The sequence below is a fragment of the Haliaeetus albicilla genome, chromosome W (genome assembly GCF_947461875.1).
Source record: "Haliaeetus albicilla chromosome W, bHalAlb1.1, whole genome shotgun sequence".
In the NCBI taxonomy this organism is placed as follows: domain Eukaryota; kingdom Metazoa; phylum Chordata; class Aves; order Accipitriformes; family Accipitridae; genus Haliaeetus; species Haliaeetus albicilla.
In genome coordinates, this window is record NC_091515.1 from 3,498,143 (window position 1) to 3,522,486 (window position 24,344).

Genomic DNA, 24,344 nt, shown 5'->3' on the forward strand with positions numbered 1-24,344 from the left:
GGGTGCAAGCGTGGGGGAAGCACCCACAACCTTTCAGCAACGCGAGCTGCCGCTTGGGTTTGAGATAAATATAAAATATATATATATATATATAATTTTTTTTTTTTTTTTTTTTTTCCCGGAGCGACACGGTGTCTAGACGCCCACGTGACGGGGCCGGGGCCGAGGCCGTGCCGCTGCGCACTGCGAGCCGCCGCCGGGGCGGGCGGGGGCGGCGGAGGGAACCGGCCCCGGGGCGGGGGGGGGGCGCGGCCGAAGCGCGGAGGTACCGCGGGTGCTGTGGGCTCCGCTGCCGGGGCTTCCCCCCCCCCCCTTAAAGGGGGAAAGAAGAAGGAGGGGGTGGTGCGGGGAGGAGGGAGTTGTGATTGAAGAGAGCGGAGGGAAGGAAGGAGGGGAGGAGAAGAGAGGAGGGGAAAGGAAAAAAAAAAAAAAGAAAAAAAAAACCAACCCAAAAAAACAACCAACCCAAGAAAGGAGGAGGAGGAGGAGAGGCAGGAAGGAGGAGAGAGAAGGGGAAAAAAAAAAAAAAAATCGGAAAAAAAAAAAAAAGAACCACCGAGCCAGACGCGCCGGCAGCACGGAGAGGGTCGCCGGCGGGCTGCCCCCGCACCCACGTAAGTCCCGCCGGGGACCGCGCAGGGAGGGAGAGGCGGCTGACAGCGGCCCCGGCGCGGAGGGGCGCGGAGCCGCGCGGAGCCGGGGGCGGGCAGGCCGGCTCTGCCCCCCCCCCTTCTCCGCCGGCGGTAGGCTGCTGGGGAAGGAGGGGACACAGCCCCACTTTTTCTTTCTTTTTTTTTTTTATTTCTTTTCTTTTCGTAGCAGCCGGATCAAGACTCCGTGTGTGTGTGTGCGTGGATTAAAACCTTTGGGAAGAAGGAGGAAAAAAAAACCCCAAAAAACCAAACCAAAAACCAAACAAACCCCAAACCCCGCATCAGGACGACCTGGGCTTTAAAAAGGGATACAACACTCTGGATGCGCTTGTTCTTCTCTTTTGTGACAGATGCTTAAACCGATTCCGACGTCCAAATCTTAGGGTTGGTGTTTTGGGCTTGCTTTTTTTTTTTTTTTCCAATTTTTGACGATTTTTTTTTTTTTTAATAGGCATCGCTTTGGCTTGCTCTTTTTTATTTTTATCTTTCGATTCTGCCCTGCGCCGCATCAATCCCGGCTCTCTCTCCCCCCCCCCCTCCACCCCGACCCCCCCACCCCTCCGCCAACCTCCGCCTCTCCCCCCCCCCCCCCCGAACACCCCCCCCCTTTCCCCAGCACTGGCGGGTTGATGGGAGCTGCGGCCCCCGGGAGGCCGAGGATCCCCCGCGGCTCCAGCCGCGCTCCGCAGCCGCGCAGGGCGGCGCGGCGCCGGCAGCCTCAACCCGCCTCCCGCGGCGCGATGCGCCCCGCACTGTAGACGGGGCTTTTTTTTAATTCTTCTTCTTTTTTTCTTTTCGGTTTTTCGGCCAAAGCCAGAGCGCGCAGCGGCTCCCCCCTCCCCTCCCCTCCCCCTCCCCCTTTTTTTTTTTTCCTCTCCCTCCCCTTTTAAATTTTTTTTAATTTTTCAATTTTTTTTTCCGCCCCGATTTTTCTTTCCTTTTGGGTGGTGGTTGTTGGTTTTTTTTTTTTTTTTGGGGGGGGGTCTTGGCAGCGGGCAGAGGCGCGGGCCGACGCAGCCCCCCCCCGCGGGAAAGGCGGCGGGACCCGCGGCCCCCAGCGCGGAGACTGGCGCATGCCACAGCCCGCCTCGGCCCCGCCGCCTGCCGCTGCCCGCCGCCGCCGCCGCGTCTCGGCTCCCGGCCCCTTCATGCGCGGCGGACGACATGCCCGTTTTGTAGCCGGGGGCCCCTCCTCTCGTCCCGCATGTTCAGGACCAAACGCTCGGTGCTCGTTCGGCGGCTTTGGAGGAGCCGTGCGCCCGGCGGTGAGGAGGAGGAGGAGGAGGCGGCGGCGGGGGAACCCGGCCCGGCGGCGGCGGTGGTGGTGGCCGAGGCCCGGGCGCATGTCTGCGGCGGGGGGCGAGGGTGCTGCCCGGGCAAGGCGGGCCGCGGCGGGCGGGCGTCCGCGGGCGCGGAGGCGGAATTGAAGGCGCTGACCCACGCCGTGTTGAAGCGGCTGAAGGAACGGCAGCTGGAAGGCTTGCTGCACGCCGTGGAATCCCGCGGCGGGGCGCGGACCCCTTGCTTGCTGCTCCCCGCCAAGGCCGACTCCCGGTTGGGGCAACACTGGTACCCGTTGCCGGTGCTGCTCTGTAAGGTGTTCCGCTGGCCCGACCTCCGCCACTGCTCCGAAGTGAAGCGGTTATGTTGCTGTGAATCCTACGGCAAGGCTCACCCCGAGCTCGTCTGCTGCAACCCGCACCACCTCAGCCGGCTCTGCGAGCTAGGTAGGCGGCGGGGATGGAGGAGGAGGGGGCTTGGGGGGGGGGATGCACTTAACTTTAATTTTTCCAAGGAAAAAAAAAAAAACCACCCCAACCCCCAACCCCCAGCAAACTTCCCGTCGCCGTGCTTCGTGTGTCTATATTTTTTTTTCCGTTCTTATTTATTTAGGGGAGGGGGTGAGACCCCCGGCTCCGTCCCCGCTCGGTGCCGGGGGATTAGGGGCCGCCTGGCGCGGGGTTGGCCGGCCCCGGCGCTGCCGCGGCTCCGGCGAGAGCCAAGGAGGCCCCGATCAGACAGCCCGAGCGGCAGATAGCAGGGAGACTGGCGCCAGACGGCCCCTTTTGTTTATCTGACAGCTAAATATCAAGGCAATCACCGCCTCGCTGCCCTGCCTCCAACCCCCAGAGCTAAGACAAACAGTTTTGCTAAAAGAATGCCACTGTTATCATAAGTTCCTATCTTTTTTCTTTCTTTTTTTTTTTTTTTTCCTTTCTCATGGCTCTGCCTTTATTTTCTCTGTACTTTTCTAATTCCAGAGTCTCCCCCTCCACCCTACTCCAGATATCCAATGGATTTTCTCAAACCAACTGGTAAGTGGACTTTTTCAATGCAGACTGCAGATTAAAAAAAAAAAAAAAAAAGGGAAAACGGCCCCTTTTCTCAGGGGAAACGTCTCCCCGCTTTTGTCACGCCGCGACGCATTTCGCTTTTGGGCTGCTTGCATGCTTCTGCGCCTCCTGATACCCCTGGAAGAATTAACATGTCATTTATCTGAGACACCCTCTGCACAAAGTAGGATTTTAAAAACTCTGGCAGGAAACTTTAGGAGGGATTGCAATGCAGCGCAGGCCTTCCCTGCTCCGAGTCACTTGGAAAGCCGGGAAAAACCCTGGGCTCCACTTGTAAATGGCAGTGCTCCGGCACCCCTGCGCTGAATTTGTAGGGATTTAGGTTGGGATCCAGCACAGCTTGCGTTAGCATCTCCCTGATGGCTGGGAATCCCAGTGAGCCTTGGCAAATGGAGTTGGTAGAAATCTGTCTGTGTTTTAAAGGAGCCTCATCCCACCTCATCAGGTTGAAAAAACTAGGAAAAGGGGGTTGAAAAGTTGTTTTTTTGGTTTTTTTCTTTTTTTTTTTTTTTTTTTTTGCATGCCTGTTGCTTGTAATTGAACGTCAGGGTGCCAGGGGAGAAGCCCATTTGAGGCTGGCACCAGCTCTTTTGCGGTTGTCTGCATAAACTCTTGGTTGGCAGCGAGCTCACCGGGTGTGAGATAAATCGGCCTGGAAGAAGGAGGAGAGGTGGGGAGAATGGGAGAACGGGGGGGTGCTGGGGGATGAGCAGCTCCTGGCTCCCCCAGGATTAGGGGGTCCGGAGCGTTGGCTGGAGCGCGGTGGTCTCTGTGGTCGAGTCCTTCGGTCCCAGCAGGCAGGAGGGACACGGTGGTGCAGAGAGATGTCTTTCTGAAGACCAATACCATTTTTATTTATTTTTTTTTTATTGGCCAAAAAAGCAGTTTCTGTAAAATTACCGCTCCTCAGTTTCTCAGGAGTAGAAGAAACCCCGAACTTGAGGTTGCTTTGGACACATTGGGGTACCGTTGCGGGGTCCCATCCTGCCCACTACTCCCTCGGAGGCTGGACTGTTGTTTTTCCCCTCTGCAAACTCTTCAGAAAGGCTTAACAAGTCTTTTTGTGCCTTGTGGAAATAAGCAAAGCTGTTTAACAAACAGTCGGGTTGCGAAGACTGAAATATTTTGCCTCGGCGTGAAAAAACAGGAGATAAGGGCTCGTGAATGAAAGAGGGTTATCGGGAGGAGGTTCAACATCCCGAGCACGTGCTGGGATGCAGAAGGGTTGTTGCCTAAAAGACTCTGAGGGTCCGCTGGGTCGCAAGGTTTCGTGGATTTGGGCGAGATTGGCATCGTCTTCGCCTGCGTCCCTGCTGGGGGACGCTTCCCCAAAAGTTTACATTTCTGCCTTTGAAAGCTTTTCTTTCCACCCAGCGATGATCCCGGTGGGGGATGCGAAGGGGTTCGGAGCTGCAGGAGAGAAGGGTTAAAGCTTGCCTTGGGTTTCCTGTAAAAATGTTAGGATAAATCTATTAGCAGGGTTTAAACATCCAATCTGCCTCTGCCAGGACCTCATTTTCAGTTAGCCGAGTGATATATTTATTCATTAGCAAGTGTTGACATAAGGTAGCAAAATGTGTGTAAACAGAAAAGCCGCAGAACATGAATGTGCCATTTCGAAAGGAAAAGTTATTCCTATCGGCCAATAGGAAGTGATTAACGCTGCCCATCGGAAACGCAGAAACAACTGGGTTACTCACCAAAAAGTCCTCCTTTTTTTTCCTTTTTAAAAGAAAAATCCACTTGGCAGCTGAACTCTGACTAACGGGGCCGCGACAGGCACAAAGTGGAGCCTGGGAGTCTGTTGTTGCAGGTGGGTTTTGCAAGCTCAGGGTTTCTCGGCGTTTCCTCCGCGGAGGGACCAAGGGTTTCCCGTCCCAGCACTGGTGCCATCTCCTGCGGCACTTTCCCAGCTGGATGTTGAGGATTGCTCGCCACGGGCTGGCTAGAGGGAAGAGGGACGGTAGATGATGATGGGAAAGGTGTGAAGCCTTTTACCTGGCTGATGCCCGTGAACCGTCTTCTCCCCTGGGACCTTGGGTGGGAATGGTCCCACCGTTTAGACTTGGGCAGCTGCATCTGCCCGTGGAGCTGGGAACGTGCATCCAGCGGGAAACTTGTGCTTTTTCCACCAAGCGTGATGGTGGTCATAAAAATATTTAAGCATTTAGCGCTAGGTCTTGTAAGTGCTTGGTATGGGCGGACGGACAGGAATGCCTGGACCAGCGTGGGCTCTGGCAGCGGTCGCCGGTGCCCATGATCATGGAATCACGGAATGGTTTGGGTGGGAAGGGACCTTTAAAGGTCACCTCGTCCAACCCCCCTGCCACGAGCAGGGACATCTTCCACTAGATCAGGTTGCTCAGAGCCCCGTCCAGCCTGACCTGGAATGTTCCCAGGGATGGGGCATCCACCACCTCTCTGGGAAACCTCTTCCCGTGTCTCACCACCCTCATCGTAAAACATTTCTCCCTTCTATCTCATCTGAATCTCCCCTCTTTTAGGTTAAAACCATTGTGATGGAGATCACGGTCTTTTTTGGAGGTGATGGAGGTTGGGAGAGGCTGTGTCGCTGGCTGGAGGAAAGCAGGGATGGGCAAGGAGCTGCGGGCAGTGAGATGGTCACGTTGGTCTTGTGTGCTGCTAGGATAGAGCTGGTGTTTGTATGCTTGCCGTAGAATGGAAGGATCTGCCCTTGACAGCCAGTTTATCTGCGGGAAGGCTGTAGGACCAGGCTGGCTTGCTCTTTCGTCAAGGAGAGGACTTCTCTTCTCACAAGGGCCGGTTGCAGGGATGGATGGCGGTGGCTTGCACGGGGCCAGGCTGGCTCTGCAGTGCTGGAGGCTTGTGGGGGCTCAGCATCCCCAGTATCCCTGCAGGAGCTGCCGCCTGGGGCTCTGCTGGAAGTGAGATGGATGGTGGTGCCCCCAAATAATTCAAGCGGATCTTTTGACCCATCGTTAGGTGCGACAGGGGGCTGCAAGTCGCTGTGTCCATCGTGCTCCTGGGCGGTTGGTCATGGTGGTGCTGGATGACGCACTGAGATGTCGCTGCAGAGCCCTGTGCCTTCCTGTAGCATCGATTTTCTGGGGAGTTGGAGGTTTGGCAGCCTCCAGGAACTATTCGGCCCCTTGCAAGGTTGGGCTGGTGACCACCAGGAATAATTGTACGTCTGTGATGGTTTTATATTGCGGGAAGGCAGTTTTGGGAGGAGATTCCCAGGCAGTGTGCTTGATCCTACCTCTGATCCTGCGACCTCTCTTGGGCTGAAAATAAAACAAGCCCAAGGACCCGCTACTAGCGAGAGCCCTCGGCAGATCTATGGGTGACGGGAAGAGTGCGAGGATGAGACCAGCCACGTGTAGGGCAGAGAGCCCAGGAGGGTCCTGCTTTTGGGCTTATCCCACACCTGGCCATCATGCTTGGTCTAGAGTGAAGGTGCATCAGCTCTGTGTCCTCTAAAGAGTCTTCAGAGGGTAATTAATTGATGAAGGGCACCGGCTGTTGGATGATGGATGCGGGGAGGGAGCCGACGGCTGTAAAGAAGCCATGAAAGCGCCTCACCCCATCACTAGGGTTATGCATTTTAAGTCGGGGTAGGGTTCTCTCCTGCCATCCTGTCCGATGTGCTAACGGAAGACCTGGTCGCGTACGATCCCTAGAGCAAGAGAACGTGGAAAAGCCAGGGTTAACCCATCACACCTTTATCCCGGAGGGACTCTCCTCAGGGAGCTGTAACTGGGGGCAGACGGAGCCCAGCGCAGGGCAGGGTGGTCCAGCCTGCCTTCAGAAAGCATCTGTAGTAGCCCAAGCAGTTGAAGGCAGCTCAGGGAAAGGGCGTGGGGAATCTGCTGTCTGGGTTAGAAAGGGTTAAAAAAAGAAAAAAACCATACTTCTTTGAAGCATAGAAAGCACTACAAGGCATTTAGAGAGTGTATCGTATACAGTATTTCACAAGTAAGTCCATTTCCTGTCTCCCCTATTGTTTTCGGTTTGATTAAGTATATCCTGTTAAACTGTATATTCCTGTTAGGGCTTCCACTTTGCTCTGATAAAATGAGGTTATGCGGACAGGAATTTCTTTTTTGCTGGGATTTTCAGGGATGAAATCTGGAAAAATGACTTTTATCGGTAAGGAGAAAATTATCTTGGCTCTCCTGGTGGTGGCCCTTGCTTTGAGATACAGTTGTAAGCAAAATGATGTCATCAGGGAGCCCAAATTTGATGAAACCCAAAGTCCCCGAGAACCTGCTGAGGACCAGAAGGTTCCGTGAACTTCACGGATCTTCTCGGGCTTGTCCTTGAGCTTGTCTCCCCTGTGGTAGTGACCAAAAAGCTGGAGTTTGCCCGCAGGACTGGGGGGGATCGGCGTTGGCTCGTGGCTGTTGTCGCCCGGAGGAGCGGGCTTGGGATGGAAAGGTCCAAACCTTGAGCTCGAAGACCTCCATGGCACGAGGAGAAACCTCTGATGGGGTGGCCGATCTTCCCCTGCCCTTGCCCTGTGGGGGTGCATGGAGGGGTAGATCCAGTTGCCCACCAGAGGTGACAGTGGGGTGTAAGATCTGCCAGCAGCTGGCGGTGACAAAAATTGAGCGGGGGAACGCAAACGTAGACCGTTTGCCGCAAAAGGGCGGTGATGAGACATTTCCCTTTCGGTTCCCATTTCAGTGAGTTACAGGTGTTGACTAAATCGGGTGCATAAAGCCACGATTTAAGCATTTTTGGGAGGTTGCTTACATCAGAACGATGACAACCTTGATCTCGTTACCCGGTGACTTGGCCGGAGAGGTGGCAGCCAGTCTGTAATTTTTGCCGGTCTATAATCAGCGTTGGCTGGTGATGAAGCGCAGCGCGCAGCCTTGATTGAGGCGACGAGTTAGGGTGGATGCTTCTTGATGAACTACCGTCTCTGCACGGACAATTAGTAATCGCTTCCTGCTAAACCCTTTGGAATGTGTGTTCTGCTCGCGGCGATGCTGGGAGCCTGCGAAGAACCGCCTATATACTGATTTTTTTTTTTTTTTTTTTCTTTTCCTCTGCTCCAGCAGATTGTCCAGACTCTGTGCCTTCCTCCACTGAAACAGGGGGAACTAATTGTCTAGCCCCTGGGGGGCTTTCAGGTAAGACATCTCTTGTTGCCCTTGATTTTGGCCGCGGGTTGCGTTGACCGAGGGTCCTGACGGAAGGCGAAGTGATGCCGGGGAGTTTTGGGGATGCGCGTCGTTGAGAAAGGCATGCTCGAAGGGGGAGTTAGGTTTCGTTTCAGTAGCAGCCGCGTGCCTCTCGTGCAGAGGATGTGTTGAAATCCCAGGCGAGGTTCTCCATCCCCAAAAGCCCATGTTTCCTTTGAATTCCAGCCTTAACGCTCCATTAATTTTCGGAGCGAGGCAGGAGGAGGCGTGTTGGGGAAGGCTAAGCGATGTCGGCCACCCGTTTGTTCGGATGCATGGATTATCGGAGCAGGTGCGGTCGTGCCGTGCAGAAGGATTCGGCGTCAAGCTCTCCTTGACTTGGTGGTGGTGGTGGCACCTCTTGTCTCTGGGACGAGAGCTGGCCTTGGGCTTTGCTCCTGGTAGGGTAACCGGCATCCCACATCTCACGTGTGAGGCCCGTGGTGCCCGGGGAGGAAAGGTGACCCTGTTTTTTGCAGAGGGAGTTGGACTTGATGATCCCTATGGTTCCCTTCCAACTTGAGATACGCTGTGATTTTTCCCTCGTTTTCCCGTTCGCCATCTCTTTCGGCCTCCAGGTGCCGTTACGGGATGGGGGTTCGGAGTGTGTTTCCCCCACCCTTCTTGGGCTTTTCACAGAATGCTTTGGCTTGGAAAGGACCTTGAATGGTCATCTCGTCCAACTCCCAACACCTCTTCCAAGGTGTGATGTCTCCAACACCTCATCTCCCACCCCGGCCCGGCCGACGCTGTGGCTGGGCTCCCTCTCAACCAGGATTAAAGCGTCTGAAACCATGTACCTGCGTGTACTCGCTGATGTTTGAAGGTGCTTCCCTTTGTGGGGATGTCTCCCTGATTTATGATTTATTCATTGCTCTGAAACTGGAATTTCAGAAATAGGTCGGCGGCGGCCGCACGCGCGTGTGCATCTGCCCCTGCCTCTCTCCAGGAATTGCGTTTGGTGTGGATGTCTTTAAGTGAGCCTTGTTTGTTTTTCTTTGGGTGTAATATATACCCTGTCTGTTATTTGAGAGGGGAGCATATTGTTTGTTCAAAGGCCCTAATGAGAATTAATCAAACGGAGGGGGAGAGGGAACAGAGAAACTTGTCGCTGTTGTGTGTTTTGTTTTTTTTTTTCTTAAATGCAGAAGTCTTTGGGCTTTTTCTTTATTTTTTTGCTGTTGGAGCCCATAGCTTTAGGGAAGAAAAAAAAAGAGGCTGTAAGAAGAAAAAAGACAAGAAGCAAAACAACACAATAAGGATCTTGTTAGATCCTTTTTTTTTTTTTTTTTTTTTTCCTTTTTCCTCCTGAAATACACCCGTTGCGGAGGGGAGGAGAGAGTTCAGTTCCACAGGATACCACATGAAATAAGCAGAGGAAGTACTCGCTTTTAAAAGGGGGCTTTCTGTAAGGTTCAGCCTATTGATAACATCTCGTCTGGCTGCTCTGCTCCCGAAGGGAAGGCAGGAGGTGGGGGCTTGGGCTGCAGGAAATAACACGGCTCGTTCCCGGTGCCTCCCGAAGGGCCGCAGGAAGGGGAGCCCCAGCTCCTTGGTAGACCCTCCTCCCCAAAAGAAAGCACGTTCCCCCCGAAAACACCTTTTTTTTTTTTTTTTTTTTTTTTTACTTATTATATTTTTATTATTTCATTGGATTGGGGTTGTTGGGTTTTTTTTTTCTGGTCTTCCTTATCAAAGGTTCCCCCCCTCAAAGCCTGGAAACAGAACCTTTTACGATCATTAACCGCTCTTTTTTCCTCCCCAAATGTAATTGTAGCCATTTAGTTTAATGAGGAGCTGATAGGAGAGTTGACTCATGAAGGGATACGGTTAGCTACCCAAGCCCTGAAACAAAGCCGAATGCCTCCACATGAAAGAGCATTTGTTTTGAATTTGCTCTGATTTACTGGCATCTCCCTTCCGCGCGCAGAAGTGCAGCGCTGAAAATTCCCAACTGGAGAGACCCAGTGGAGAAAAGAAAATAAACGCACTTTGCAGCAATCCTCCAAAGCTCACTTTCTTCTTTTTTCTACCCCCTCTGCATATTTTAGTTAGCAGAAGGGTGTATTTGAAGAGGGCTTTAATGAGTTATTGGCAGGGTACATGGGGAGCGCTTCGGCGTGGTCTTATCGGTAAGTTTGGGCAGCTAGGGATCGGTGATGCCAGGTGGAGAATCCAGCATCCCACATCCCCTCTGGACTAGGGCTGGGTTTGCGGTTCCTTGATGAAAGGACGGCTTTAAGAAAAGCAAAAAAAACCCCCAATTTTAGTAGATTTGGAGCGGGAGGCTGTGGACGCTATCATGGGTGGATGGTGGTGGTGGGTTCCTGTAGCATCGTGGGCAGGTTAGGCTTTGGCCACCAGCGATGGGTGATGGATGCTGGTGTGGTAGCGGCGTTCCAAGTCAGTAGACCCGTTTTAACGTCTCGAAGCTGGAAGGGTAGGATTTAGTGAGGCAGATCTCTCAGCACCAAGAATTTGGGAATGGGGCCAGCCTGGGGTTCACAGCTCCTCTGGCAGGGAAACCGCATGGTGGGGTCGAGAGGACGATGGCAAGAGGAGCATTAAAAAGGGGAACGAAGCGAGCGCCCTTGCAGTTCTCCGTGAGGATTCTTTGATGATGAGGAGTCTCAGGTCCGGCCACTGCCGGGGTCGCAATCTCCTTCTGGAGGCCGAAGGCAGTTTCACTGATGGATACCAGAGGCGCTGGAGGATGTGGGAGGGGGACCGGCACGGCCAGGGGGGATGTATGGGGAGTGTTTTCCCTGTGCGATAACTGATCTGAGCCGCTCTTGCCCTCCCTCCTCTTTCTGTTCTCCTTTCTGGCCCAGGAATGCGATATTGAGTAGTCCTTCACGCCATGCTGGTGTCTTCTTCTCATCCCACCTCTGCTGTCTTGTCCCCAGCCATCCCCTTCTCCAGCTGATGCACCCCTTGCTCCCGCTGAGGCGCTGGCTCTCACTTCCAGATTCTTGCCTTTATTTATTTTCTTATATCTATTTTTATTGGTGGTGGCTCCGTGGGTAGGTCAGTTCTCCTCGCTCACGGTGTCTCCCACCGAGATGGTTGTGCTCAGGTATTACCAGTCCAGATCCTTTCTATCCTTGACGTGGTTAAAGAAGAGAGCAAAAATACCCCATTGGAGATAAAAATAATTTCTGTAAATAGGAGACAGGGTGTTTTTTTCCTGTATTTTGAGCTGACTTGTTCTCAGCAGGTGTGTTTGGTTATGACTCTTCTTTCAAACAAGCAAAGCCGTGCTTGGAGAACCTGGAGGTTACCGGCCCATGGTCCGGTGGCATCCGATCGGTGAGAGCCGAATTCCCGTACGACCCACAGAGGAGCTCTGCTCCGAGGGTAGAAGTGAGCTGATGGTGCTTCATGGTGTTGGTGCTGGGTCTCCATGGGATGCTCTCCACCCGGCCCTGGATGTCTTCCTCTTGACCTGTATGTGGCATGGGACTGGTGGCTCTTGGCTGATGGAAGGTTGTGGTGCCCGTGGTGGGTGTGAAGGTGGTTCTCCTGCAGGACAGACAAATGGTGCTGGGCCTGCTGGTAAAGCGAAGCTCTCCAAGGCCATCAGAGAGGGAAAGCAAGATGAGCTGGCTTACGTTCTTGCTGCCTCCACTGCTTTTTTATTTATAGGGGTTATTCGTAAAATACCAAAATCAAGAGTTTACCCAGATTTCAGCCCAATCCTGTTGACCTGCCCCGACTCTGGAACCACCCCAGGGTCTCCTGAGCCGGTGGACGTTGAGGGACGATGCTTGGTGGGTGCTGGACCACGGCTCTGCAAAGCTTGAGGCTGGGAGACCTGCAAGGCTCTTCTGGGGCAAGCGCAGCCTCATTTTCTCCCTTCTGACTCCTCTGCACCGTAAAGTTGGGAAAAGACCACCGGAGGTGGGAGAAGCATCAGCATCGCTCCCTGCTCCGCCTCTCCCGGCGGTGGGACCTCGTCTGGTTGAAGGGACCGCTTGGCCGAGTGACATTTCATTCCGAAATCGTGAGCAGGCTGGGAATGTTTCACTATGCCTCTGATCCCCGCTGGTATCTGCTCGCCGGGGAAGAAGCACCTTGTCCAAATCCGGAGCTATTTGCCCCCCGATGCGGCTCCCCATCGCTTCCCCCCCCGCCATGTAAACAGGATCCCACACGGTTTCTCCGGCAGAGTCCTGCCTGTGTTTTCCCATTTCCCCCCTCCTTCCACCTCCCTCTCGGACAGAGTTTATAACCTCCTGTGAAATGCCTTTATTTACAAATTGGCATCCTATTATAATCTGAAATTGAGACATCTTCCTGTGGAACTAGGATTGTATATTTGTCCCAGGGATAAACAATTGCTTGGGAATTTTTTTTTTTTTAAAGTCACTTCTTTTCGGTTTATTTTTGAGCATACGTCCTTTTTTTATATATATATATATTTTTTTAATTTGCTTTGAGCATCGCAGGGCATCGCACCCTTTCCTTCCCAGCCTTGTTGAATCCGCGACCCCCTACCCCGCTTACCTAAAAAAACCACCGTCCCGTCCTGGAAAGGACAAGGTTATCAGGGGTTAAAGCCAAGATGACAGCACTGGAGCCTCTGGAGCAAAGCAGGCTGCCTGCCAGGCTAGGAGCCTCCCGGCTCGCCTCGCACATCATCTGACCGTGGCCGGCGGGGAGGAGGGAGCCGGCGCTTGGCACCGACCCCGGGGCTCTTGGCTTGGCCGCCCGCTCCGGCTCCTTCGGCCCCGTGGGTTTTTTTGGTTGTTTTGTTTTTTGTTTTTTTTTTTATTAAGGAGGATTTCACCCTGCAGGGACCCCCCCGGGGACACGGTCGGGATAGCCCCCGTGCTGCTGCGGGGATGCTGGGGGCATCGCCCTCCTGGCTCTTAGCTACTTAAAATCCCCCCGCAAGCAAATAGGACCCATTTAATAATTAATTTTAAGTCTTCCAGAGCCTTCTGATCCTTTCCTAGATACTCTTCGGGGATGGGTTTTAAAAAAAACCCTGATGGCAAAGTGCTGCCCCCATTAAAGGCCGGGTGTTCCAATCCATCCCTGTACAACCATTAAACCCATTTTGCCGGCCGCCAACGGATTTTCCCACCCAAACGGCGCCTCGAGAGCGGTTGACGATAAAACGCAGAAGACGACCCCCACCGCCAACGAGTCCTTCGTGGCGGGGACCACGACCGGGACCGCTCGGGTTTTATCCCGGCAACCTGGCGCTTTTTAGGGAGGCAGAGGAAAAAGGTGACTTTTGGAAGTCGGGCGCCAATTCAAACCGTGCGCTGCTCGCAGAAGATGAGCGCCGGCAACTTGATCGTTGGGGACATTTAAAACTCGGTGGGACAAAAACACTCGTAGGGGAGCAGCCCCGGGCTGGCAGGGATGCGGGCTGCATCGTTTCCATCCCCGCTGTCTGCCAGCGGGTATCACTTACGCTAGAGGAACCAGTAACATTAACCACATGCATTTCCCCGCCGCCGGCATGGGGAGGGGGGGGGATATGCCTATTTCTAACCGCGGCGGCCAAGACCGTAAACGTCGACGCTGGGTTAGAACGGGGCGCGTCCCCGGTTTTGGGGGCACGGGGGGAAGACTGGGGTGTACCGAGCATCCTTCCCAGCTTTAACTGGGTGCTGTGGGGTGGGCGGCGGGTGCTGGCCGGAGCCCGGCGCGGGTGGGTGCCAACCCCACCGCCGTCCCCGGCCGGCTTGAATGACCCACGCCGCAGGCTGGCCGCCTGCCTACTGTCACAAAGGAGCTTCCTTTCCAGTTTATTTTCAGCACGGAGATATTATTAACCGCTGAGGCACGGTCTCTGTTCTAACCACCCTCGCTTTTTGCCTAAATCGCTTTGTTTTCACCCCCCCGTCGGCGTGCCGAAGCCGCCGGCTTGGCTCCGGTGCCGCCGGGGTACCGGCTGCGTCACGGCTGCTGTTGAGGAACGGGAGGGCACGGGGAAGCGAGCGGCCTGATCCTGCACGGGGCTGAGGTCGGGGAAGGGAAGGAGCTCGGCGTCTCGCAGGATTTCCGCCTGCTGGCTTTGGATTAGCCCCTTGGTTTTGGTTGTTTCTTTTTTTTTTTTTTTTTTTTTTTTTTTTCAAATTTTTTAACTTCTTTCAAGAAAAGCAGCATCTTGGGTGTTGCCGGCTGCCTCTTTCTCTGCAGTTTATTTTATTTTATTTATTTATTTACCTTTTTCTTTTTTTCTTTTTTCTTTTCTTCTTTTTTCTCTTTTTCTTTTTCTTTTTTCTTTTTTCTTTTTTCTTTTTCTTTTTCTCTTTTTCTTTTTCTTTTTCTCTTTTTCTTTTTCTCTTTTTCTTTTTCTCTTTTTCTTTTTCTCTTTTTCTTTTTCTCTTTTTCTTTTTTCTCTTTTTCTTTTTCTTTTTCCTTTTCCTTTCCTTTTCCTTTCCTTTTCTTTCCTTTTCTTTCCTTTTCTTTCCTTTTCTTTCCTTTTCTTTCCTTTTCTTTCCTTTTCTTTCTCTTCTTTTTGAGAAAAGAGCTTTTCTGGGCAAGCATTGCAGGGATTTTCCATCCCCTTCTAGGGCAGGGTGGGGGCTCGCATCCCCTGTGCACGGACCTGCCGCAGGAGCCACCCTTGGGGGGGTCTTTGCCAATGGGCTCAAGTCCTCGGATCCTTTTTCCAGGGGAGTTTGTGCTGTTGGGGATGTGATGTGGTGTTTGCTAACAGCCAGCCCTTCTCTCCCCTTTCTTTTTTTTATTTTTCTTTTTATTTTTCCCTTGTTTTTTTCCCCTCCCCTCTTTCGGGTAGCCATTTAAATACGTGATGATAACTTTCACCCTGTTAATTAACAGGAAACATTGGGACAAGACAGGAAATTACATCAGTCTTTTATGAGGAAAGAGCCAAGAAAAAAAAAATACAAGAAAACATAGTTATTAGTGAAAGCAAAGAAAGTGCTGGGGGAGGAGGAGAAAGAAAAGGAGAAAAAAACCCATTCCACGGGCCCCGCTTTTCCGAGGGAGGCTGCTCCAGTACTTGATTTTATTTTTATTATGTCGAAAAATATTTGACTAGCAGGGTCACCTTTGCTTGAGCGCGACGCTTGAGCTTCCCGAGGAATCCTTTTTTTTTTTTTTCATGCCTTTTCTCAGCTTCCTTCCCCAAACTGTGAGGCCTAGGAAGCTCTTGGCCGGGAGACTAATTTTGGTTTGGCTGCTCAGCCCTTCAAATTGGTCCCCACCCAGTGTCATTATCTTGGTTTTAACTTGCAAGGGGAAAAAAAAAAAAAAAAAAAACAACCACCCTGTAAGAGCTGGCTCAGCCCTTCTCTACCCTTTTAACCTCGCTGCATAAAAAAACCTCCCGGCTTCAGCTCCCCGGTTGGGTTGTGCTGGCAACGCTGAAGAACCCCGGGGTGGTTGCAGGAGGTCCCGGTGATGCTCTCAGTGATGCTCCTCCGTGGTCCTTCCTCATCCTCCCTCAGGGATGAAGTAAGATGCCTGGTGGGGTGGTTGCAGGAGGTCCCCGTGATGCTCCCGGTGATGCTTCTCTATGTATGATGGCTGGTACCCGGCTCTGTGGTCCTTCCTCATCCTCCCTCGGGGATGAAGATGCCCGGTGGGGTGGTTGCAGGAAATCCCAGTGATGCTTTAGGTGATGCTCGTCCATGTGCAATGGCCGGTACCCGGCTCTGTGGTCCTTCCTCATCCTCCCCCAGGGATGAAGTAACACGCCCGGTGGGGTGCTGGGTTTTGGCGAGCCGTCTTTGGGGTGAAGTCTTGGCTCCCATGGGCTTTCCTGGCTTTTCCCTGAATACCTGAGCAGGTGGAAAGGCAAATTTGGGCTTTAAATGAATAACTCAGAACCGTTCAGGCTCTTAAGCCTTGTTGCAAATATGTACCTATATGTGTTCACAATAAGCGAGGCTACAGACGGTTATATATTCAACAAAATCTATTCAACCTACATATAGGTATAGGTTGAATATATATCTCTCAAATATATTCAATATATTGAATATGTGTAATTATATATAATATGTAGGATATATTAAATATATAATGAATATATTGTGTATATATAATTATATAGGTTGAATATATTATATATATAAAATTACATATAACATATATGTATATAGGTTGAATAGATTTTGTTGGTAGAGCCACCAAAACTGCAACAGTAAGAGCTGTCTTTGCATTGGAGAAACTCAGGTGTTGGGAAGGTGGTGAAAGTTCACACATCCTTTGCTTTTACAACAGGTGAAGTTGGCTCCAGATCTGGTGATTTTTGGTGACAGAAACTGGTGGGTCGAATTTATAGATGCTAAAAATTGCCGGGCATCGCTGCCGAGGGGAGCACCCTCCATGGCGGGTGATGCAAAATAATACTGGAAGGGTTGTGTGTCTGTTCGCACATTGGTGTACAAGGTGAGGTTTTGAGTAGAAAAGCAGGGAAAATAGCAAAACAGTTGAGGAATTGAACCGTGAGATGGGGTGCTGGTCGCCCACGCGGGACGGCTGCTGGTGACCCCGTGGCTGGGCTCCGGCGGCACCTTCCTGGGCAGAGCGGATGGAGTAAATAACTCCATAAAATCATCCTTCGAGCAGAAATCAAATAACAGGAGTTTTATTTGGAAAAGGAGTTAGGAGCCTGAAGTTACATCACTGCGTTTGAACTGATGAATTCATTTTCTTTGGAAGCCGGGCTGAGACTTTTTAGCTCATTATAAGAAACAAACCCATAAATCTTCATATGCAGAGGCCCATAGTTTTCCTGTTCTTTGTCACAGCCGAGCATGGAAAATGTATCCCGGGTGTCAAGAGCACGAAGCTGTGACACACCTGAGATGTTGCACCATGGTTATTTTCTGGAGCAGGTGGCGTGGTGCTGGATTTGCCGAGCGGCGGTGCCGAGCCCCAAATCCCCTGGGCTTTGTCCCCATGGGAGGATGCCATTGGGTCTTGGTGGTGTCCCAAATTCCCTGGGCTTTGTCCCCATGGGATGATGCTGCTGGGTCTTGGTGATGTCCCAGATCCCCTGGGCTTTGTCCCCGTGGGAGGATGCTGTTGGGTCTTCGTGATGTCCCAAGTCTCCTGGGCTTTGTCCCCGTGGGATGATGCTGCTGGGTCTCCGTGATGTCCCAAATTCCCTGGGCTTTGTCCCCATGGGATGATGCTGCTGGGTTTTGGTGATGTCCCAAATTCCCTGGGCTTTGTCCCCATGGGAGGATGCTGCTGGGTCTTGGTGATGTCCCAAATCCCCTGGGCTTTGTCCCCATGGGAGGATGCCGCTGGATCTTGGTGATGCCACCCCGGCTGCGGCGTGGTCCCCACCTGGGACAGGGCTCTGCTGCTGCCACCAAAAGCGGGGAGTGGGATGAGCGCAAGGAGCTTTCTGGGGTTTTGTTGGGGTTTTTTTGGTTTTGGTTTTTTTTTTTTTAATCTGGGTGCTGCCGACCTGCCCCGTTTTATAGCCCGGGGCAAACTTCTGCCGGCCTCCGTCTGCAAAAGGGGGTGCCAACTCCGCCAGAGCGCCGGGAGGGTTAATTACTTAATGAATGTAATATTCTCTGTAATTGCTAAGCGTTATTAATCCAGAGCAAAGTGAGAGGTGAGGGGAGGGGTGCGTGCGTGGCCAGGCTTGTGAACTCCATCCAAACGCCGTCCATCCATCCATCCCTTACTTGCCCCCGACCCGGGTCGGGACTGATGCCGTCCGTCCGTCCGTCCGTTGGTCCGTCTGTCCGTCCGTCCCTGGGCAGCGACCCTGCCTGTCCACCAGCGTGCTTTGCCGCCTTGCTCTTAGGAATAGGCGTGATTAGATTATGAAGGCAGACAGAAGTAATGATTAACTTTTTCAGTCTGCATGCTGTCTCCAGTCTGGCGCTGGGTGTTTTTTTTTCCCCCTAAGTAGGCCCTGGCCCCGCGTCGACAGGGTATTAGGTTGTAAAGAAAGCCAGGAGGAATGAAGGCAAAGGAGGGAGGGGAAAGGGGGGGGAGCCTTTTCCATCGGATCCGGGACTGGAATTTATTGGCAGGAATGCAGTAAATGCTCCAAATGCCAGCCCAGCTAAACAGTTTTCATAATTGTTACGGAGCGGGGCACAACGAGCGTGAAAAGGACTTTTGTTCCAACCCTGCTTTTTCCATGGGTTTACGTCCCTGTGAGGGATGCTGCTCTGGGAAAGGGAGCTGGGGGAGGTGGCTTCTTTTTTTTGGAAGTGGGGGGGGACATATATTTATGTCTGTTTTTAGTCTTTGGGGAGAATTCTAGGTCGGTGTGCTGCGGGGAGGGGCTTTTTTTTTTTTTTTGGTATTGAAACGAGAGCGGCAGCGATGCCGCGTGTGTGTGCGTGGAATGCAGTTGGGGGGGGGGGGGGGAAATCCTAACACACATCTGTGTATTAGGTATCCGTTTGGAAATCCTAGACTGCTCTGCTTCAGGTTTTATTAAGGTCTTTACAAGGTTTTTAACATGTAACCCACATAGCTACATGTTGTCAGTGGAGAGCTGCGGCTTTCCTGGGGGCTGTATCCCTGTCCTCCCCGGGGCATCACCGGGTACCAGGCGACCTCCTCCCCTCGCCAACAGCAGAGCTTTATTTTTAATTGTGAAAGGTCTTCATCCTCTAAAACCGAGCTCGGTGGCCACGTTGAGGGGGGGTGGAATGGCCTGGTGGTCTCTGGTGGCTTCAGCATCCGCATCGGTGATTTATCCCCGCGCTGAGGGCGATGGGCAGGATGCTGTCATGGGAACCTGCAGCACAACCCAAGCCGGGAGAAATATTTTGGCAAGCTCATCCTCGGGTCTGATTGGTGTCGTCGTAAGTCAGGAGCCCTTTGTGTGCTGGTTTCTCCTTCTCGGAAGGTTTCTGGTTGAGATCTGGGTTGGGTATGGGTGGAGAAGAGGTGTGTCTTGGTTGCTGCTGAGGACGAAGCACGGAGGTGTTTGCTCATTTTGGGGAGCTGGGGCTGGTACCAACCCCCAGTCGCTTGGTGGTTGTGTGGCAGCACCTCATGAATGCTGGCCTGGGCTCCCTGTGTTTTCCAGAGGAGCCTCTTGGCTGATTGGCATTAAAACACGATTATTCTGGGTTGCTATCAAGGCGGGGGAGGAGGTCGGAGGGTGCACGGGGCTGCGGAGCATCTTGCAACACCTCCCGAGCCAGCAAATCCTCCCAGGACACATCCCCACCAGCACAGGAGAACAGCAACGGGGACACATGCAGCAAAAATAGGATTTCTGGGGTTTTTTTCCATGTGGACCTGCATGCCGTCATGCCTATCTGGGTGGCCTGGGGGTCTTAAAATCCTCATGGATGTTGGGAGCACCCCTCTGGAAGGGTCTCTCCTCTTGAAGCATCCCTTCGTCCTACCCGGCCGCCGGGTTGGAGCTTGGGGAAGGGATTCCCGTCCTACTGCTTTTTTGAAACAAGGGAAAAGTTTTCCCACACCTTTGAGGAGTGCAGGAGGAGAGGCAGATAAAGAAGGTTCTTTAAATTAAAACTTCAAAAATAATTAGACTGACTGTATACTAAACAACAGCAAAGAGGCCCATTTACTGTAAATATTATGAATGGATTTGGCTGGCTTCTTCATCCCCACCCTTCCTCTAAGGCTTTTCTCTGAGCCGAGTCGAAATTCGGCCTTCAGACAGCACGGTACTCTATAATTTGCATGGCTGATGAGGCCCGAAGCCTGGTACGGAGGAAACTGGAGTCAGCTGGCTCCTCTCTAACCGCTGGAGACAGGCAGACAGGCATTTTTGGTGTGTGCCTGCGTATTTTTTTTCTCCCTCCTTGTAGCTGCAGCGTTGCTTGGCTTTTAAAGAAAATGGGCACAAAAAAAGGTTCGTCTCTTCTCAAGTCGTTTTTAGCTGTGGTAATTGATTAATCACCGTAATTAGACAGTAGCAGTGACTAATAGGATGTTTATGAATCAAATTTCTGGTTTGGTGGACTCCATGAACTCAGCAGTTTCAGTTTGGTTCTTTCTTTGCCGTCCTTCGATGCAGGGGATGTCGGGGAGCTGGGCTTCCTTCACACGTAGATATTGGTCACCCTGTATTTCTCTTGGACATCCCTTCTGGGCCAGCCTTGGCGTTTGCCATACTGGTGCCCGCTCCTGAGGCTTTGTAGGTCTGCCACAACGTGCTGGCAGGGACCCTTTCTGGGTTTGTTTTCTTGCTTTTGTGTCCCATCCCTGAATTAACCCTCAAAAGGTCAGGGCTGAGTTCCAGGCTGGGAGAAGGTTGACTCAAGGTGCCACCAAGTTGGGTTGGGAACCTTAGGGAATGTCCTCAGGGATCAGTCATCTCTACCCACTGTCTAACCCGACCTCGTTTTTGTCCTGATTTCACAAGAGGGTTTCCCAGCCATGGTGAGGGCGATGGAAGTTCTTGGTTGGGTCACCAGGGGACCGAGCAGAGCGCTCCCAAGCTTGTAGGTCGCCGCTACCGTGAATGAACTGAAGCCCTAATTACAAATACCGGGAGACCCCAGGCTCCTTCCCCTGATGGCTTCTGCCAGATTTTATCCTCTGTCTCCCATCAGACTCGCAAGGTTTCAAATCTGGTGGCAACATCTCCGCTTCTGGATACCAGCCCTTTGAAAACTCCAGCAAACTGAGTTGGGGGGGAAACTCAGGTGGATGTTTATTTTCGTGCAAGGTTGACTTACTTTGCTGGGAGCGAGGAGGCATTTCAGTGATTGGGTGGACAACTAGTTAGTAAATTAAAGAAATAATCTTAAGGCTCTTTAGCCTGCATGACTACTGTGTATGTTGAGTAATAAGAGCTGCCTAATTAGACATAGACACAAATTTATGGTCTAGCCTGTCAATCCGCGGATTAAGGACTCCATAAGTACCTACTGACATGATGGGCTGTAATGGCTCCTAAAGAGATGTTATGGTCTATCGTGTCAATAATCCACAGATTAAGGGCTCCCTAAGCATGTGTTGACGTGACTGACTGTCCCAGCTCTTTGGGGGCTCTTGTGTTGGCGCGGTGGAGGGACCCCATGGGCCAGCTTGGGTGGTGGCATCCCCGCCGTAGGTAAGGGTTTATTTTCTCTGCAAACAACAGGAGCTTAACACATGACCATCCTCTAAATTAGCCTTTCAGAAATCATCCCAGCCATCAAAAGCAGGGGGAGGGTGAGGAAGCTGAAGCTGTCTAGGTCTTGTGTGCAGGGAGATATAAAAGGGTTGGGGCAAACATTGCCGTGGGTGGTGTCTCCAGGCTGCCCACAAACTCTGTTAAAGGCACAAAGACCCTTTTCTGCAGCAGGATATATCCTTTAATTTGGATTTTTTTTTCTTTGCTTTTGCAAAGCATACCTGGAAATCTGGCTTTGAAGGATTTTTCTTGGGGTTTTTTTTTTTTGTTTGTTTGTTCCCCCGCCCAAGTAGCCTGTAAATCACCCAAGAGACTAGAAAGGAAGTAAAATTTCCCTTTTTGGTGCCCGTTTTTCTTTGCTTTGATGAGCTGTGTGGTTGCACGTCATGCTCGATGTTCTCCTCACCTTGATGTAATGCCTGTTCGCTTCTCGAGTAAGAGTCGAGGGGTGTGTTTTTCCTGAGATCCTGCAGAAACAGCATTTGCCAGTAACATGAGGGGCAAAACGGCAACTGGAGTGCCCCGAGCTGCCCTGAGGACCCTCAAGAAGAGCACGCAAAACCCCATAAAAAGCTCAGGGGTTTGCGTCTCCATCTCTTCCATCTCGACGAACAGGAGAAGATGGGGCCGTGGCTCTGCTCCGGGCTCGCAAATGCCGCTTAAGGTCAGCCAAGAGAGATTACCGGGCGCGAGACGTGCTGAGCTTGGTCTCAGCCTTGGCCCTGGCCAGACGACACGTTGTGCTGACATCAGTCCAGCCAATTTTTTTTTAAGCACAGATGCCCTCTGTGTGTGCTGTCGGATAAAGAAGGAAGGACCGTAGGTTCATCTGCTCATCGGCGGTGCCCACATCGCTCGTTTTCCAGCAGAAAGCTGCCTCCTGGGAAGCCAGGCAGGGATCTCGCCACTTCTCCAGGTCTCCTTGGTGCCCCAGGAGCCTACGTCTGGGTCCTGGTCCTTCGAGGAAAGGTCCATAAGACCAATTTGGTGCTATGATTTCTTGGTGGACATCTACATTAATTTATCTGTTGCCTTTACCCATTTGTGTTGGGTTATTGGTCATATGTGCAGTGTCACCTCCGCAGGTGGCTCAGGTGAAGGTACCACAAAACCCGAGCAACGTGATGTAGTGGAAGATGTCCCCGCTCATTGCAGGGGGGTTGGACTAGATGACCTTTAAAGGTCCCTTCCAACCCAAACTATTCTACGATTCTGTGAAAACGAGGAGACTTTTGTTAGCGGTTCAGGTTAGGCGATGCCACGTTGAGTATTGCGTCAGGGTTGATGTTTGGTGGGAAATCCAGCCGCAAGGATCACAGAGGAATGAGGGAGGCAAGGGGGTGTGATAGTGAGAAATTGAGGAAGAGCGCGAGAAGATGCTCTGGGTCAAAGCTGCTCTTAAAAAAAAAAGAATAATCTATAAATACATATATTAAAAAAAGTATAAAGACATAGTTTGAAACACTTTTACAGTTGGATAATTTAATTTGCGTCTAATCCTAATACCACTGAGGAAAGATCCAATTACAGGCATTTAAAAACCTAATCAGGAGCGCAGTTGTATTCCCATTTTCAGCGACACGTTGTTATTATCGCAGATATCAGTGACAATTTAGATAGCTCTTGACTTGATCAGATGGGAGTAGTCCCGGCGGGTGAGATAGCTCAGTGTGTGTTAAACTTGCTGTTTTCTTTAGAGGTCGGTTGATTACAGGAAAACCTTTAGCTATGTCAAAACAAAACAAAGCAAAACAAAAGATCCCCAGCCCACCTCCCCTCTACGCTCATGAACTTGGCACCGGGACAAGGCTGAGATCCAAAAGCTGGCCAGGAGCTGTGGTGTTGTTGGTTTGTTGTTTTGGTTTTTTTTAAATCCAATTTTGCTGAAATGTTTCAGTTCCTCCTGAATGAAAAAATAACTTTTTCTTCCCAAACTCCTAATAAAACTGCCAGAGCTCAGAAAGAAAAAGTACAGATGATGTGGTTTTATCATCTTAAAAGCGTTCATGTGTCGAGGAGAAAAGCCACACCAGAAATTTCATGCCACTTCCAAGCGACATGAGATGCGAGTCCTCCTGCCACAGCTTGGGAGAACCAAGTGTGGGGCTGTTACTGATAAATTTGGGTGTTTCTGTGGTGTGAATCTCTCATACCCACCTTCATCTGGACCTCCTTGGTTTCAGCAGCTTTTAATTTTGGGGGGTTATTGCTCTGGTGTCCCATTCTCCAGGATTTCTGTATGGATGTAGCATTTCCTGCAGCATCCCTCCCTGGAGCAGGATGATGCCCCGAGCCCACGGGCAGCACGTGCACACCCGAAGCTAGAGAAATCCTGGCTGTGGCCTTTTATTGAGCAATTTTGGGCAGGACTTGGTGTTCACGAGGGTCAAGGCGGGTGCTGGGGAACCTCGTAGCCTCCCGTGCTGGTTGGTGTGTTGGGAAGAAGCTGGGATGATGCTTTTGTGGAGGACACTCCTTCCTCTCCAAGGGATGTGCCAGTAAAAGTCAGGGCAGCCCTTTAGGAGGGTGTAAAAAATAGGGGAAAAAATCAGTTTTTCAATGGGAATGTGATGTTGAATAACATGGTTGTGCTGGGACATCGCTGTTTTCGTCACCATCCACACCAACCTTCCAAAAAATATGACGCCAAAGACTTGGGGGTATCAAACTGTTGCCTCAATTTCTCCCTTTCATGCAGAAGGGTGCTCTGCTTCAGATGGCTGTTCTCTGTAGACCCAACTATAAGTGATCAATACGACCAATTCTCTAAATTCCTGAGGGCAGACTTGCTTTATTTTCAGTTATTTCTTTTTTTCTTTTTTTTTCTCACAATAAGCTTGCACAATGTGCTGGGGGGAGCCTGGTGGAGCCCCTAGGCAGGCTGTAATGCAAACCATGGAAAATACTAATAAACCAGCGATAGCAGCAAATGGAGGGATGCTTAATAATGAAATAATAGTGCGGATGTTTATAGCATTAAACATTATCATTGTTTGCTGGAATATGGGAACGCTCCCGGTTTGCTGGGAATTTTCCAGGCATTTAGAAAGGGATGTGTTTGCTCCAAGGAGCTCATAAAAACGATGCTTTTAAC

General features: G+C 51.6%; 1 protein-coding gene across 4 annotated transcripts in view; it reads left to right on the top strand.

The window, feature by feature from the left end:
- The first annotated feature begins 863 nt into the window (after nucleotides 1-863).
- SMAD7 (SMAD family member 7) overlaps nucleotides 864-24,344 on the top strand; it is a 28,262-nt gene continuing 4,781 nt past the window's right edge. The window contains exons 1-4 of one of the 4 annotated variants that reach the window (XM_069775402.1): nucleotides 864-1,037; nucleotides 2,107-2,380; nucleotides 2,915-2,968; nucleotides 8,053-8,127. In XM_069775402.1, coding sequence (XP_069631503.1) covers nucleotides 2,947-2,968; nucleotides 8,053-8,127 — 97 coding nt within the window. In that variant the 5' untranslated portion in view covers nucleotides 864-1,037; nucleotides 2,107-2,380; nucleotides 2,915-2,946. Of the gene's footprint in view, nucleotides 1,038-1,614; nucleotides 2,381-2,914; nucleotides 2,969-8,052; nucleotides 8,128-24,344 lie in introns of those variants that run through there. The other 3 variants (XM_069775399.1, XM_069775400.1, XM_069775401.1) reach the window with 3 other exon arrangements.